General features: G+C 36.0%; 2 protein-coding genes across 5 annotated transcripts; one reads left to right on the top strand and one right to left on the bottom strand.

Annotated features, from left to right (window-relative positions):
- Positions 1–971: 971 nt before the first annotated feature.
- On the bottom strand, positions 972–9,900 carry LOC147545722 (immunoglobulin). The gene is made up of 14 exons (XM_086672889.1): positions 9,667–9,900; positions 7,885–8,341; positions 7,255–7,332; positions 6,895–7,052; positions 5,192–5,264; positions 4,947–5,014; positions 4,567–4,825; positions 4,202–4,333; positions 3,980–4,086; positions 3,848–3,901; positions 3,673–3,756; positions 2,247–2,410; positions 1,870–2,019; positions 972–1,481 (listed from the first exon to the last, which is right to left on the bottom strand). Exons 2-13 carry the CDS (start codon positions 8,225–8,227, stop codon positions 1,872–1,874), a joined length of 1,668 nt encoding a protein of 555 aa, XP_086529015.1. The 5' UTR covers positions 8,228–8,341; positions 9,667–9,900; the 3' UTR covers positions 972–1,481; positions 1,870–1,871.
- Positions 9,830–13,794, top strand: LOC147545721 (protein N-terminal asparagine amidohydrolase family protein). 4 transcript variants are annotated; one of them, XM_086672892.1, is made up of 9 exons: positions 9,830–10,088; positions 10,943–11,110; positions 11,316–11,380; positions 11,484–11,583; positions 11,672–11,710; positions 11,810–12,004; positions 12,281–12,459; positions 12,624–12,743; positions 13,424–13,794. In XM_086672892.1, exons 1-9 carry the CDS (start codon positions 10,038–10,040, stop codon positions 13,530–13,532), a joined length of 1,026 nt encoding a protein of 341 aa, XP_086529018.1. In that variant the 5' UTR covers positions 9,830–10,037; the 3' UTR covers positions 13,533–13,794. The 4 variants fall into 4 exon arrangements, with proteins under 4 accessions (XP_086529018.1, XP_086529019.1, XP_086529017.1 ...); XM_086672893.1 differs by having other exon boundaries at positions 9,836–10,088; positions 11,813–12,004; XM_086672891.1 differs by lacking the exon at positions 9,830–10,088 and adding an exon at positions 10,436–10,616 and having other exon boundaries at positions 11,813–12,004.
- Positions 13,795–14,641: the final 847 nt, after the last annotated feature.

Raw genomic sequence — 14,641 nt, 5'->3', positions numbered from 1 at the left:
ACCATCCCATTGAAGCAAAAATAGAAAACTAATCAAGAAAAAAAAAACAAAAAAAGATCCATCCCCTAGGTCATATTATATTGATTATTATAAATATAATATGACATTTTTTCTCCAAAACTAGGTCATATTATATTGATCAGTAAAAGACTCTAGGTCATATTATATTTATAACTCCCAAACTACAATCATTATTTTTTTTTTAACCAAAGAAAAAGAAAGAACTGCAATCACTATAATCATTACTTTTTTCCATCAACTATATTAATTTCATTGTTTGCCATTCTTTGGATTTGGTGCCTATTCGGTTTCTGACATGATTTGTGACATGATTGATTTTTTTTTTTTGTTAAAAGAGTGACATGATTGATTTTAAAATAACAAAAAAAATGAAGCATGAACATACCTGGGAAAGCGTGATGATCTTTTGCTTTGGGTGAAAAAGTTTGACAGAGGGACTTCAGCGTATGTAACTTCAAAAAAACCCTAATTTATTATATATCACACGTATTTTGAAATGGGTAATTTCAATATATTTTAAAGGACATATTTGTCCATAAATATTAGTATATGTGATTCCGGGGGAATGGGAATCACAAACCCACCCCCCTCCCTGGGTTTGCTATTACCCCATTTTGAGGGAATTCTATTCCCCCGGGAATAGGATTCCCACTGCATTCCCGCGAGCCAAACAATATCAGGATTGTGATTCCCAGGAATCACATTCCATTCCCACGCGATTCCCGCGCGCCAAACATGGCCTAAGTAATCTGATTCACAGGAATCTCATTACGGGAATGGTATTCCCGGGAATCACATTCCATTCCCGCGCGCCAAACATGGCCTAAGGGACGCCTATCAATCATGATGAGGGATGGAACTAAGGGACGCCTATCAATCATGATGTCAATAAGTCTACAGAGTATAAACAAAAGGACGGTTAGACTAGGGCCGAACCAAGGACATCCTAATTTGCAAGTTTTCATGATAATAAATAGTATACAATAGAAAAACAAAGTTATCATTGTGATACATCTTCTATACTAGAAACCCTAGCTTTTATTACATCTCTTAAGAAGAGTTTCATTTTGGCTGTACCAAGATCTCATATTTAGATAAACCCCTAATATTCATCTCTCAAAAGGCATATGCACTCTAGGAAATGTTCAAGTTCTTCAGTTCAGCAGAATGAGAATTACAATTCATTAGAAACAAAAAGGGGAGAAAATAGTGCAAATCAAAACTTAGGCTAAAATAATCCATTTAACACTTCCCATAATTAAGCTCTCCATATTCGACATCATATTCCACAAATATGTTTGAGTGCACGATTAGCATTTCTCAATCAACATGAGCAGATTCCGGTGAAACAGCTTAGTAACACCCACCCGCAGCATAGGTTTACCCGATAGGGGAGCTAAATAATACGTTCAACGTTTCGATTTCCACGTCTTTGAGTTGGAAAATAAACAATGAAGGCCCTGCAGATTATGTTGTTAAACGATAATAAGATTAGTTCAAGCCTTCAAGATTAAACAAGCTATGGCGATCAGTTCATACATCACGTGAAATTTTCCGTCCTTTAGGGTTCTATTAATTTTTGAAAGGCATTTGAATCAAGTTTTACAAGATACTACTGGTTCTCAAGAACCGAACTCTCTAGCATGATTGATAAAAGATGTGGGGTATCAAATTTTATACTTCAATTATTTCATTAAGACCAATGTTTTTTAGAAGTCCTATTGGCACTCTCATTTTTGAAACTTGTCCTATTGGTATTCTCTCAATACCATAAGATCAATGTGACCCTATGTACTTCCGAAAGTAGGAGATTTTAGGGATGGTATGAAGTTCAAAGCTCTTACTGACCTTCAGTTACGAGTCCACAAGGGCCCAGCAGACATGGACCTTTCACTTCTTGTATGAGCAGGCTGAGCCCGTGGTGGAGGTGCATGTACAGTTATTGGAAGAACCCATTCCCCTTTGTCTCTTCCCTCTATAAGTAGAGGATGCTCATATCTGCCATTCAAGTGACAACCGTAAGTAGAAGACCCAAGGAAAGAATTAAAATACATGACAGATGGTCAGAGGATGTATGTGGTCAGATGTGTTCTACAGTTATACTAATACATTATGGGATCTGTAAACCTAAAGACTAATAAGATGAACCTAACTGTTGGTTATAAGCTAACTTCGTAAAAAAATGATGCACCGGCTTAATGAAACAATTACTAGCTAAGTAATACCTCGACCAATCAACATTCTTAGGCGTTGTAAAGAATTCGAATCGAAGAGCCCACTGTACGGAAACTAGGGGAGTGGAGAAGGACATGGGTCCATCCATTGGAATAGAAAAAAGAAAGCTAGTCTGAACTAGATCTGCCACAACCTCGTACCTATCACTCTGAACCTGCAAACAACCACGCATAAGTTAGTGATTCAAACTTAAACCAACTGTAAGCAATAACGCGAAATAAGAATCAAAGACGAGCATAATGAACTAAAACCATACACAACACTTGATAGTGAAATGGTACATCAGTGACATGTAGACACAACGCTGGTAGTGGTGATACATTGAAAGAGAGAACTAATTACAGAAGACATCATCTAGTAGTTAAAAGAAAAAAAGACGATGACATAATGTAAAATCATTTACGACAAGGAAAACAACATAGAAATACGGCACTACAAAAGAATCACATCCTATCTTTGCTTAAAATAATAGAATGATTCCACCTTTGCACTCCTAAGAATCAGCATAGTAAAAGTTAAGATTAAGCACTTTAGCTGGTCAAAAGTAAAACATATACGACATACCTGGTTAGGGACTAGGTTGCATGTACGTTATGTGCTTGTGAGGGATCAATCTTGAAGTGACATATTAGATGTATCACTTCAACAGACTACATTTCATTAGCTAAGTAATCTGTAGGTGGATATGTGTGGGAGCGTTTGGGATTATGTGTTAAAGTTGAGGGTTAATGTACAACAGAGAGCAATGGAAGAACTCTTCAATACGTTTGCCAGCAGCCTAACAGTTCAGGATAAAAGAAATATAAACAGTGGCAAGGCCCTTTCCACACTAAATAATCTCTATCCGCCATAGTCAAGTGGAGTCCACAGAGAGGGTAAGTGTACATGGTTGAGATAACCAACCAAATATCAAATGGGAATGCCAGTTTTCAACATCTACTCCAAAAAATAATTTCCAGGAAATAATCTCGCCGTTCTAAAACATAGGTAATAATCTTAAGTTAGATTTATAAAGATTTGAAGGCTGGGATGCTTCTTTGCAGTTAATGAAGTTAAAAAATTACAAAAATAAGATCTCATTATATAAATACAGGTGATTATTCATCAAAGTTTCGTAAACCACCAAGCCACCAGCCCACCACTAAACTGAGGAAGCCAAATCTATGATTCACAAGTAACGGGCCTAATGGCCAGAATGGTCACGGAAGTAAAATTTGACAACTAAGTAATTATTGAAAAGGGCGTACACGGTATAGCCCTACAAGGAACAGTGGACAATCATACTACTCAAGTAGGATTTCATAATATGAATACGGGTAATTATGCATCAAAGTATGCAGACTGAGAGTGTTTCATTACTATCACGTATCATAATCTAATTTGTGTTGACGAGTACTCAAATGGAAATAACCTTACCTTCGTAATTGTGGGAGAATTTCTACGTGAAGGATGGACAACACGCTGACCTATAGTTTCTGAAGTCTCTAGAGTTATTGAGACCTACCAAATAACAAGGTTTCACTAGTTAGCTCAGAGAAAGCAAGAACTCCGATAGTTTCAGCTTTCTTTCAGGAATTCAATGCATTATTACCTCAAGGCATCTCCTAGCCCCTTCTTCATGAAAAAAAGTCAGAGTACCACCTATCTGATGCCAAAACATCACATAAGTTAAACAGCAAGGAACATTGCAAAAGATGCGGGGAAAAGTGTAGTCTCTACTTACCATATCACTAAAGTAATAGGTTGAGTCAGAGTTCTTAGGAGAAAACCGGAGCAAAACTTGATCATCCAGTCTGATATTGTAAGATCTCCCTCGAACAAAGCTCTCTGCTGCAGAAAACGTATGATGCAAATAAATATACCAAGATTAATTTAGTAGAGTTGGTAGATGTTATGGATCATACATAATTCAACATATACTTTAAGGTGAAGTACTATAATTTACATGCTGCAGGTTCAGAAGTCCCAGCAACACAAGGCACTCCTGTATCTTCACCGGAGAACGAAAGAGGGTTGACATGCTTTCTTTGTTTACTGGGAGAGAGAACAGCAGGAGATTTCTGGGGCGAAAGCACATCTGTTGACAAGTATAAACAATTATTAAGCATATTAGCTTCATTGTGCACTTGTAAATAACCAAAAACATACAGTTCCTAATGAACGGGTATCTGCAGTCAAGGAAGCTGCAGAAAGATACCAGTGTGAAACAGAAGATACATGAACCACTGGTAAGAAAACCACTTTGAAACTGAATAAAGAACATCAATAATATAAGTGATATAACATTTCTTCCCAAGAAAGCTAGCATACCGCCAGTTGAGTCATATAAGACTTCAGCCACAGACACCTGAGGGAGTGCCATATATGAAGACAAACTTGAGCGTTCTCCTTGCAGATGTAGGAGATCCTTGTTCGAAAACCTTGATGCAGCTGATTGCAAGGACAAAGAACTTCCAAAAGCCGCTTCTATGTTTCCCTTCAAGGGATTGTAGGAAGAAACAGATAAAGTCTCATCCCTTGAGCTGTCATAACCTTCATCACCCCCATCAGCCATTTCATTTGCTCTAGCCTAACAAATTATTGTGGTTCAGTCATTGTATCAGGAAAAATTAGAAACACTCTTAATGCTTTAATATACTAGAAATCCAATTTGTGATCAAACCCCTGATATATATAAAAAGAATTCTTACCCAGTCACAATCTGCATCTCTCTCTTTCCAATATATATCCATTGGGATGAATGTAACAGGCATGATCCCTGTGAAATTGTGTAAACCTCACAGTTAATGTCCTCTTAATCTTGTACAATTTATGGAAAAAAGAAGAACAAGCATATAATAACATAACCAGGGTATATTTATGAGGAAAATAAGTTTTAATTTTGCAACGAAAATGAAATATGTATATAAATACATGAATTGATTGCAGAACATACCATCATTTTGATCTTCATTTAGCAAGCCGGTAGTTTTCTGAGTGACCCATATCTGCAATGGAATACGAGCCTCCTGCAACAATTAAATTAGACATGTAGCGAGAGATTTAGTAACACGAAAGAAAAGAAAACACAGGAAGACACGCCTACATCTCAATCCTATTTGTTGGTTCATTTATACTAATGCCTCAACATTGCATTGATGGATTATTATTCCACTATTTACTTTCTGTAATCACCTGTTACCTTTTGCTAGCTTTTCAATGTGTTAATGGTTTTAACACCTCAAAGTTAATACAAGAAATAGACTAAATGATAAGAAATTTTTAAGGTGCATAAAAATAAGTCAGTGTTTTGGCTCTAGATGAGCCTTGCGCCGTCGTGCTGCCTTGATGCTACGTTTCTCCTTATCAACGTCTAAGTAGTTGGACGGGGAGGGAGGAGCCGGGTCAGAGAGGATGGGAGAGACTTGGCCATCATGTATAAATAATTTACAGCTTTATACATTAAAGCTTTAGCCATGGGGGTTAAAAGAATAATAAGGGTGTGAGCTGAGGCCGAATTCACCAAATTTTGCTTGTGCTCCGCCTCTTCGAATTACTAAGGAGTCCAACTACTTAAATCAACGTAAAACACCTCAAGGTATAATATATGACAAATAATATATAATGCATGCAGAACATGAATGCATGACAAAAAATTTGAAGAGGAAGATAAAGCTTTGGTTGTTTTTATCATATGTAAGATGGATATTTTTGCCTTGCATACTTAGACAATCATGTCAGACACCCGGAGCCTCTGGCCCCGAATTGCCCTCCCTTAATTGAGCTTTGAGACTTGGGAACTATGTTGTCAAAGGTGACGCTTCCCCGCGCCTAAGCGCCAAAAGCGATGGGTAAACAAGGGTGTCGCCTCTTTTAGAGGCGATTTCCCCTGATTTCCCCAGGTGTCGACTTGAGACGCTTAGGCGAGCGCCTTAGTCGCCTCGGGGAAGCGAGCCCTGGCTTCCTCGGGTGTCGACTTTTGTTTTCTTCTTTCTGTATTGTATTTTTCTTCTCCTTAAATAATTCTACTTCACTTTCTCTCTCTAACCTTCACAGTTTCTTTCTCTCTCAAACAGAATCTGTTTTTGTTCTTCTTTTACTTTCTTCTTCTTCTTTTACAATATAAACTATATTTATTACTTCATTAATAGTACTTGTTTTGTTCATTATTACTTCATTAATACTTTGAGACTTTAACACTTGAAGTCTTTCATACTGATATAGTATACAGAATCAGTAGTTTACTACTTCATTAACACTTTGGGACTTCATTAATACTTTAATAGTACTTGTTTTCTTCTTTTACAGTATACACTACACTTAATTTCTTACTTCGTCTGAGGCGGTCGCTTAAGCACGCCTAAGCGCGCTAAGGCGAGGCGATTGGTTTGTCGCCTCGCCTCGCCACACGCCCTAAACAACATAGCTTGGGAATACGGTCGTGATTTCTGTATCGACCTTTTCTTACTTGTAAACTGATTATTTCGTAGGAGAAGTGTTCTCTGTAGCGGCCTTCTCATAAAGGCCTCCACAAATTTTTTCGAAGTCATAGGGAAGCAGAGCCTAGTGAGCCCTTGATGACTATAACTATAATTCCACCAACCACTAATATATGCATTGAACAAATTTCTAGATCCTACTACTAACAGAGAAACCTACCAGTTGAACTGTATCCCTCATGGAACGTTGACGAGAATGACCATTCTCCAATGCCAACCACTGCCCAGATAATGTAGTTCTAACATAGTAAAAGTAACGAATGGTTGTACCCTTGTATGATGGTGGTATAGTTTTTGGCAGCTCCGTTCTTACTATATCTGCAAACAAGATTAGATTTTCAGTATTAACAAAACAAAAAACAGAGCAAGGCAGAATCTGAATGGCATAAATTTTTTTTTTTGTACAATTTTGTATTAGTAACGTTAAAGCTGAAGAAAATGCCAATGAAGACGGAAGACATAACTGTACTTTTGCACAACATTATTACTGACATAGAAAGACAGAAAAATAATAGCATACATGTTTTAGTGACACCAGAAGCAACCATTTGATTTGAGATGATAGAAGGCGTGGAGCAGTCCAGAAAAACTCGCTCACCTGCATAGATTAATAGAAAATGATATAAGTACAGTCAATTTTAAAAAAGGCTCCACTGTCAAGGGGTTTAAGAGGTTCAAGTAAAAGGTCATCTTGATCAAGGGTACCAGATGATGCATTAAACAATTAGTGTCACTATTCTTATGTTGAAAGTTGTGAAAACTAATTGTCAGCATAACTTATCCCTCCCGTGATTTTCTAACAGATACCCCAAAAGACACCATTATGTGCTGAAGGATAATATACTCAAATATCTTTTTAGCGGATATAAGGCTATCAAAGTAAGACTACCAGATGGTATAGATCAATTGGAAGGCAAATAGGCCAAATGAAATACAATCAATAAAACAATGAATGTCGAGTCGAGTAACAACAGCAAGAAGAATCGAGTCGAGTAATAAGGATCAGAGAGTGTCTACCAAAATCACTTGAGACGAATAAAATGAAAATATAAAAAATGAACACATGATTAACGTATTTAATATATTAACAAGAGAACCAAGTCCATGACCCCAAACTTATACTAATAAATCGGATAAAGAAGGAACAAACCTCTCCTCTGCTTTGATCCTGGTAATGATTTTTGTATGGAAAACCACTGAGTATCCAATTTCTCTGTTCCTTTAATTTCAAACCCAAGTCTTTCAACAAGAAGAGAACATGGTTCATCATCTTCAGGCTGAATTTCAGAAATCTTAGTAGAGGTAGCACGGTTGTGAATCTCAATAGTTACATCAACTTGATCCCCAGGCCTATAAATATCCTTATCTGTCTGTACACTCAAAGACGGAGCAGGTGGGACTCTCTGATAACTAACTGAACCATCAAACTTCTTCTCCTCAGATGCACCCCCGTTTCCAAAGAAAGGGAACCCCCAAGAACCCTTTGGCAGCATTTCTTCAATGCAAAATATCCATCCTAGAAGACTAACAGTGTACTAGAATAGCCAACCAACCTCAGATTCTCTAAGCTCCGATTAGATGAATTGAACCATCATAGTAGATATTACCTGCACATAAATTAACATATTCACTTTCCTCAAGTAAATATGATAGATACTACCTAACCAATATGTTAGCTTTTAGACACCTTATAAACCTCTTGCTGGCTTAGTTAATTGCCATTTAATAGTTTTATGGTATTGAAATGCGACGACCACATAAAAAAACAAGCAACAATCAATGAATGAATAGACCAAATAAGCAACAAGTAATCAAGGAGATCTAGAGGCGTTAGCATTAATACAAAAAGTGACAAATAGCACCGAGGCAAGCCTTGAGCGCACGCCTTGACAACCTTTAAAACATTGCTAGTGTACACTTGCACATAACCAATTAGGAGCCTTATGATTTAGGACCAAAAATTCCCACTGAATAACATTTTTAATGTATATTGTATCAAAGATTGATCAAACAAGTAAAAATTCGAAATAAAACTGAAGAACCTAAAAACCAAAATTATAACTTGTATACGGTCATATCCGGCACCTAGTACTAGTGAATACACAGATTTACACGATTGTGGGACATAAACAAAGCTAAATTGGTAAAATTCTTATGAACACACTAAATTGTACAAGAACCCAATCAAAGAATAGTATAAATCGAATTTATGAGGTTCTTCATACGAGAAAAAAGTATACCGAGGACAATTTTCTCTGTCATTTTCAAATTATCACATGTAATAGCCTTTCACTCTAATTTAGATTATAATGTTTATATGTTAACTTAATTGACCTATTCACGGTGCATAATGTATATTATATAAACATATCCTATAACATACAGACCCTATTTATAATGCATACAATGGCACCACCACAACCCTCACTGCCTCGTTCCACTATTTTCAGACTCCTCTTTTTTCACCCTGACAACCTTACTTCTTCCTAGTTAAATTTCACTATCCAAAATTCCTAACTTGAACCCTAAACAATTCAATTTTCTAGCTCAACTATGATAGTACTCAATGGATTTGGACACACTAACGTCATCAGTGTGAGATTCTTACTGATTTTCGAAATTCAACAAATCAACGTAACGCAGAAACAGAAGCTGCTAAAACGAAGAGAAAATCATTGGTGATTTCATCGATTTACTCATCAAAGTGAGTTAACAATTTTCTAAAGGTTCAGTTCTGATCTAATCATGTGTTAATCGAAGATGGAACGATATGGAAGATAGAGAGAGAACAAAATGGATCAACGACTACTACTTCGCAATCGGATCAAAAAATTCAACCAAAAAAATGCCCTAATTCTACAAAAATATTCAAAGAGAGAGAGAGAAAAATGAAATGAAGAATCAACGACGTGAAGAAGATGATGTGAAATACCGTTGATCAGTAAAGGCAAGTCGGTATCGTCCCTTTTCCTCTTCTCTGAAAATTCCGATCTGAGAGTGAGGTTAACGTGATTTTTCCCTGATAGAAATAACATTGATATTTTACGAAAATAACCCTTACTGATATTTAACGTCGATTTAAACGTTTTTTTTTTATTATTAGGTCAAACGTTTTTTTTCTTCTTTATCAGCACGAAGCCAAATGGCCAATGCAAGTCAAGTAGTCAACCCCTAAATTACTATCATATAGTTAGTATTTTGATTGCCGCCAGTTCTCTTGTGAAGAAAAATTGTGATCAAGTTCAAATTTTTCTAATTTGTTAGTTAAATCCCCAAGTTTAATTAGAACCCTAAAAAAGAAGCATGATCTTTGTTGATGGAAACCCTTTTTCTAGTGATTCATCTTCATCTCAGGTAAAAATACTGAATTCCATCTTCTTCCTTTTTCATATTTTCTAAAAGTCAATCCCCAATTTTGATTACGACCCTCAAAAGGAAGCATGATTTTTGTTCTTGGGGTTCTATGTTTAAGTGATTCATCTTCATTTCAGATAAAATCTATGTATTTTTATGAACATTTTAGTATCAATCTTTATTTGTCTTTGTTTCTGAAGGAAAATCCAACCTACCCATTTCTTATAACATCACAATTTCATATTTAGAGATGTTTCTGAAGCTGCAATTTTATTGATTTTTAGTGTTTGCTTTTGTACTTGCTCCTAACTTTGGCAGATGAAAAGTCAACGAATTTGGTTGAACTTGCTTTTAATTTATAAGAGCTATACTTTAGTGAAATTTGTTAGGTTTGGTATAGATCATTATAAAGAATTTGATATGAATGTTTTCATAGTTTTAAAGATCATCAAAGTCATTGCACTATATGAAGTTCTTGTTCTGCTCAACATATTACCTCGTAAAGTCGCCGTTACGAATCGCTTGCTTGTAAGTCGTAGAAATGTAAATCAGCTAGTGTTAGAAGAGAAAAAAAAATTTGAATCGGTTTTCTGCTTAGTGAAACAATACGGACAACTTTTTCCAAAAATAGCAGTTTTCACACAATATGCCTCCAAAGTCCAAATGGTGCCTCAGTTGTCTAAGTTCTCGATAAGGGTCTAGCTTCCGTAGTAATCGATATCACTTTTATGTTCAAAAGACATTGAAACAAGCGATGTGTTTGTGTTGACTTGTAATGACTATACCAACTTCAATTTTAGACTTCGCAAATAGTCACAGTTGATAATAGTATTGAAAAATGTAATAATGAACAGGGAAGTGAGGATTTGATTGCTTTGTTGGAACATCCCTTTCTTGTAGCCGCTTCAAACACATTTAAGGCAATTCCAGAGATCAACTTCAGTTTGCATAGACCAACATCGACTAAACATGTTTATGTTTTCCAAAGGGAATATGCAACCGTTGATCCTGCTCTTGTCGAGGTATGTTAAATTCACCAATACTTGATAGTTTAGTGTTACTAAAATTACAGCTTAATATTCCCCTCCTGCACTTACGGTTTGGTGTAAAATTCACCAATATCAGATAGAAGCATCATTTCATTTTCAAGAAGAAGCCACTTACAGTTTTATTCATTTGCATCTTGTTGATTTGACGATCCTTACAAATACTTTTTCAAATTAATAGTTGGTTGGCACAGATGAAGCAACTACTTGTGTTGGCATTGTTATTCGCAACCAGAAAACGGGATTGTAAGAAACGATTACTCATTAGATATTTTTAGTTAAGCATTCCACTGAATAATCGTATGATGACTACAACATTCTTTTCCTCTTTCTTTTACCCTGAGTGTAGGACCTCTGTTGCCCATATGGATTCTCCAAAAGTCGTCGATCTGGGTTTGACTCAGATGTTGTCATTGCTGATTGATCACAACTCAGATACAGATTTTGATGTTAGTCTTCTCCTTATTTCTTTACGATGCTTTGCTACTTCAATTTCCTTTCAACATGGATTGAACTCTATATGGGATTGAACTGCAGGTTCATATAATGGGAGCCTTTGAAATTGCTCCATCCACAGTTTGGCCTTCAATCTTCTTTTTTGACCAAGAAATGTATTATCTCATTTTGATGGTAGAGAATCTGAGGTTCAATTAACTTCACTTCATTTGTTTGCAGCAGCCGTCCAATGGTCAGAATGGACCCGAAAGCTACTTAGAATTGGATAAACACTCTTTTCCCTTGTGTTCAAAAATAATTGAAGCTTTGCGAAACAAGCGAGGCAAATTTCACATTCAAACTCTGTTTGTTCTCGGGCATAATACGAAGAGAGATTCTGATGGAATAGCATACCCAATCTTTAATGGGCTTGTGGTCAGTTAATATTCAGACTTTTATAATTCCTTACATAAAACATATATTTCCTTTAATACACTAATCCAATGAAGTGATGGAAAAAGTTCTTATTTTTTGTTAATTGAGCATGGCATAAAGGAAGTAGGTCATAAGTACTTAGGTTTCACTAAAAAGTCACGAGTAGTTGTTTCTTTTCAATTCTACCTCTTTGAGATAAAACTAATACATCCCTGTAGAAAAGGCTGTTCTTTTAAAGCTGAGTTCTCAATTATGGGGTCTTCTTCGTTTTCGTAGGTAGAGACGTGCACTGGATCAGTCAGGCCAGCTAGCTTTGATCAAAGTTCTAGATGCCCAGATGAGGATGTTAGGAGACTTCGAGTAACTGTTTCAGGTCTTGATCCAAAATGGGAGGGCAAGTTACTAGACACGTATGATACTCTCAGTGATCAGTTTCAGATTTCCGCTTGTTCTTGGTAAAGTTGCTACTTCATATTTTCAGGTCCTTCGCCTTCTAATAATATAACAGATCCTAAGCTATATTCCATAAGGTTTCCGAAATAATAGTACAATCTGATACCCTCCTAATAAGTGGTATTTTTTCCTTAAAATGATGGTATTTGCTCTTCTTGTTATGTAGGAGTCCAGGATGGCAAGATTATGCTATTTCCTTGCTGGAACTTGATAATTCAGAATTCCTCCTCAATTGTTCTACTTCACCTTCTGCCGAGGGCCCTGATTTCGTGTACAATCAGAAAAGGTATGAAGTTCTGTGAACAAAAAATATTTTTAGAAGAAATAACCATCTCATAAGTGATCGGGTTGCTTTAATACTCCCCATTGGAATTTAGAAGTTCACTAAAATCTCAATATGGCTGATTTGAGATATCGAAACTTTGGAGCAATAGGTTTCCCTAGTTACTTGAATATCCAATATTCACAAGCCAAGTTATGTTTAGATTCTTTAGACTATGCTTTGGTGTTGTCTTATTCTTGTTACATGAGCCACATGTAGTTCCATAACTTTGGGAATAAAGCTATGAACAATCACAACTATCTCTAAACCGCCAAAGTTAATATTTTTGGCCGAACTCGTGTGAAATCACATGATGAATCTTAAAACATTTGGGTTCTGAGGAAAAAAAAACTTGACATGCACATTGTAGTTGAGGGTAGGGGCACCTTGAAAGTTGGTTATATCTTCTTGTGAAACTGTATATCTTCTAGGTCTTTGTTATCCTTTCCAAAAGAAAACCTAAACCTTTTTCGCTTTCAGATTCTCCAACGTATTCAAAGAACACTTGAGATAACTCAAGTATCAAATAGGAAGATCTAAATTTGTTTTACTTAAACCACTTGAACAATTATTCGAAATAACAACATTGCATGATATGATTCCCTTGTTCTTAAACCACTACTAAACAGTTCATTCTTCTACAGGATGTACGAGTTTCTGGTCGAACACCCTAATTGGAGAGAAATCTTCCCCATGAGGAAACCGCGTATGTTCAAGAGGACTGCGGACGGAGGCTGGATAAGAGCTGAGTAGCTATAAATTAAGCTTGTTATTTTTACACACTTCGCCAAGTACCTGCAATTTTTCTCAAAATTTAGTTTTGCCTGCAACAATTTCCTCTATCATATAATAGTGGGAAGGCCAAATTTGGTGCTTGTATTTATATCTTCATTTATCTCCATTGATGTAAAAAATATATTACAGTGAGTGAGTGGTACTCTTTTTTTCGTCATGTACTTTCTTATCGATATTTGGAAAGTTGTTCTGGAAATGGATAACAATATTTCTCCTTTCATATTTCAGTGTGAAAGACATACCTGATTTATTAATCATTTCTAACAGCGATTTTGGAGCCATGCTATAACGTTTCAACCAAATAAATGTACTACTCCAACCCTATCCGATAGTTCATTTTCTTTGCTTATATCATAGCTAGCTTGGCGTAATACTACTAGTATTTATACTAGCTTGCAAACTTTTTTTCCTTTGACTTGCATCTCGCTCTATACGACAATTATCAACAGACTTTACAAGTTTCCCAAGTTGCTAGACATATTATTGTGGTTAAGATTTACAAGTTAGGTATGGATCAACAAAAAACTTTCCCCTTTTCTTTCTTATATAGAGAAGGTTTCAGAATACAATACAAATGGACGTCCATCTACTTTGTAGGACAATTTTTTACATGTAGTCAAAAATTTGTGAAAAGAACTTTCTTTTCTAAATTTGAAGGTCGTCGGAAAATTTAGTCGGTCGACGACTTCATCGGAGAATATAATGAGGTGGTGAGAGAGATGATGGAGGAAAGAGAGAAAGAGAGAGAGTGATGAGGTGGCTTTAATGTCTTAAAATATTTTATAATTAATTTCATTCAGGCCTCCCAAGTTAGTTTTTAAAAAAAAAATATTTTGAGACTAGCCCTATTTAAAACAGAGAGAGAAGATGGGGTTAGAGAAATAATTTTTATGAAAAGGGGGATTGTGACAACGAAAAGGTTAATCACTTTGGAGTTAACAAAGAGGGCCAATGTTGAATTTACGAAAAATAGAGAGTCAAAAGAAGTTTGTCACTCTTTGTTTTCGTTATGTGCTGCTCCATTGTTCTTCAGTTCTTCTTTTAGATATTTTATACATATTTCACAT

This window comes from Eschscholzia californica, unplaced genomic scaffold (assembly GCF_041429995.1).
Source record: "Eschscholzia californica isolate CP2 unplaced genomic scaffold, dmEscCali1.0.p SCAF_4, whole genome shotgun sequence".
NCBI classification, from domain to species: Eukaryota; Viridiplantae; Streptophyta; class Magnoliopsida; order Ranunculales; family Papaveraceae; genus Eschscholzia; species Eschscholzia californica.
This window is presented reverse-complemented; position numbering and strand designations above follow the sequence as displayed.

What these genes read in the sequence shown, in the direction of transcription:
- LOC147545722 (XM_086672889.1), bottom strand. Translation starts at nt 8,227, where the DNA reads ATGCTGCCAAAGGGTTCTTGGGGGTTCCCTTTCTTTGGAAACGGGGGT. An exon ending in GGGCTAGGAGATGCCTTGAG is followed by an intron (nt 3,757 to 3,847) that starts GTAATAATGCAT and finishes GTTATTTGGTAG; the next exon opens with GTCTCAATAACTCTAGAGAC. An exon ending in AAGAATGTTGATTGGTCGAG is followed by an intron (nt 2,020 to 2,246) that starts GTATTACTTAGC and finishes CTTGAATGGCAG; the next exon opens with ATATGAGCATCCTCTACTTA.
- LOC147545721 (XM_086672890.1), top strand. Translation starts at nt 10,509, where the DNA reads ATGAATGTTTTCATAGTTTTAAAGATCATCAAAGTCATTGCACTATAT. An exon ending in CCGTTACGAATCGCTTGCTT is followed by an intron (nt 10,617 to 10,942) that starts GTAAGTCGTAGA and finishes AATAATGAACAG; the next exon opens with GGAAGTGAGGATTTGATTGC. An exon ending in TTGATCCTGCTCTTGTCGAG is followed by an intron (nt 11,111 to 11,315) that starts GTATGTTAAATT and finishes TCAAATTAATAG; the next exon opens with TTGGTTGGCACAGATGAAGC.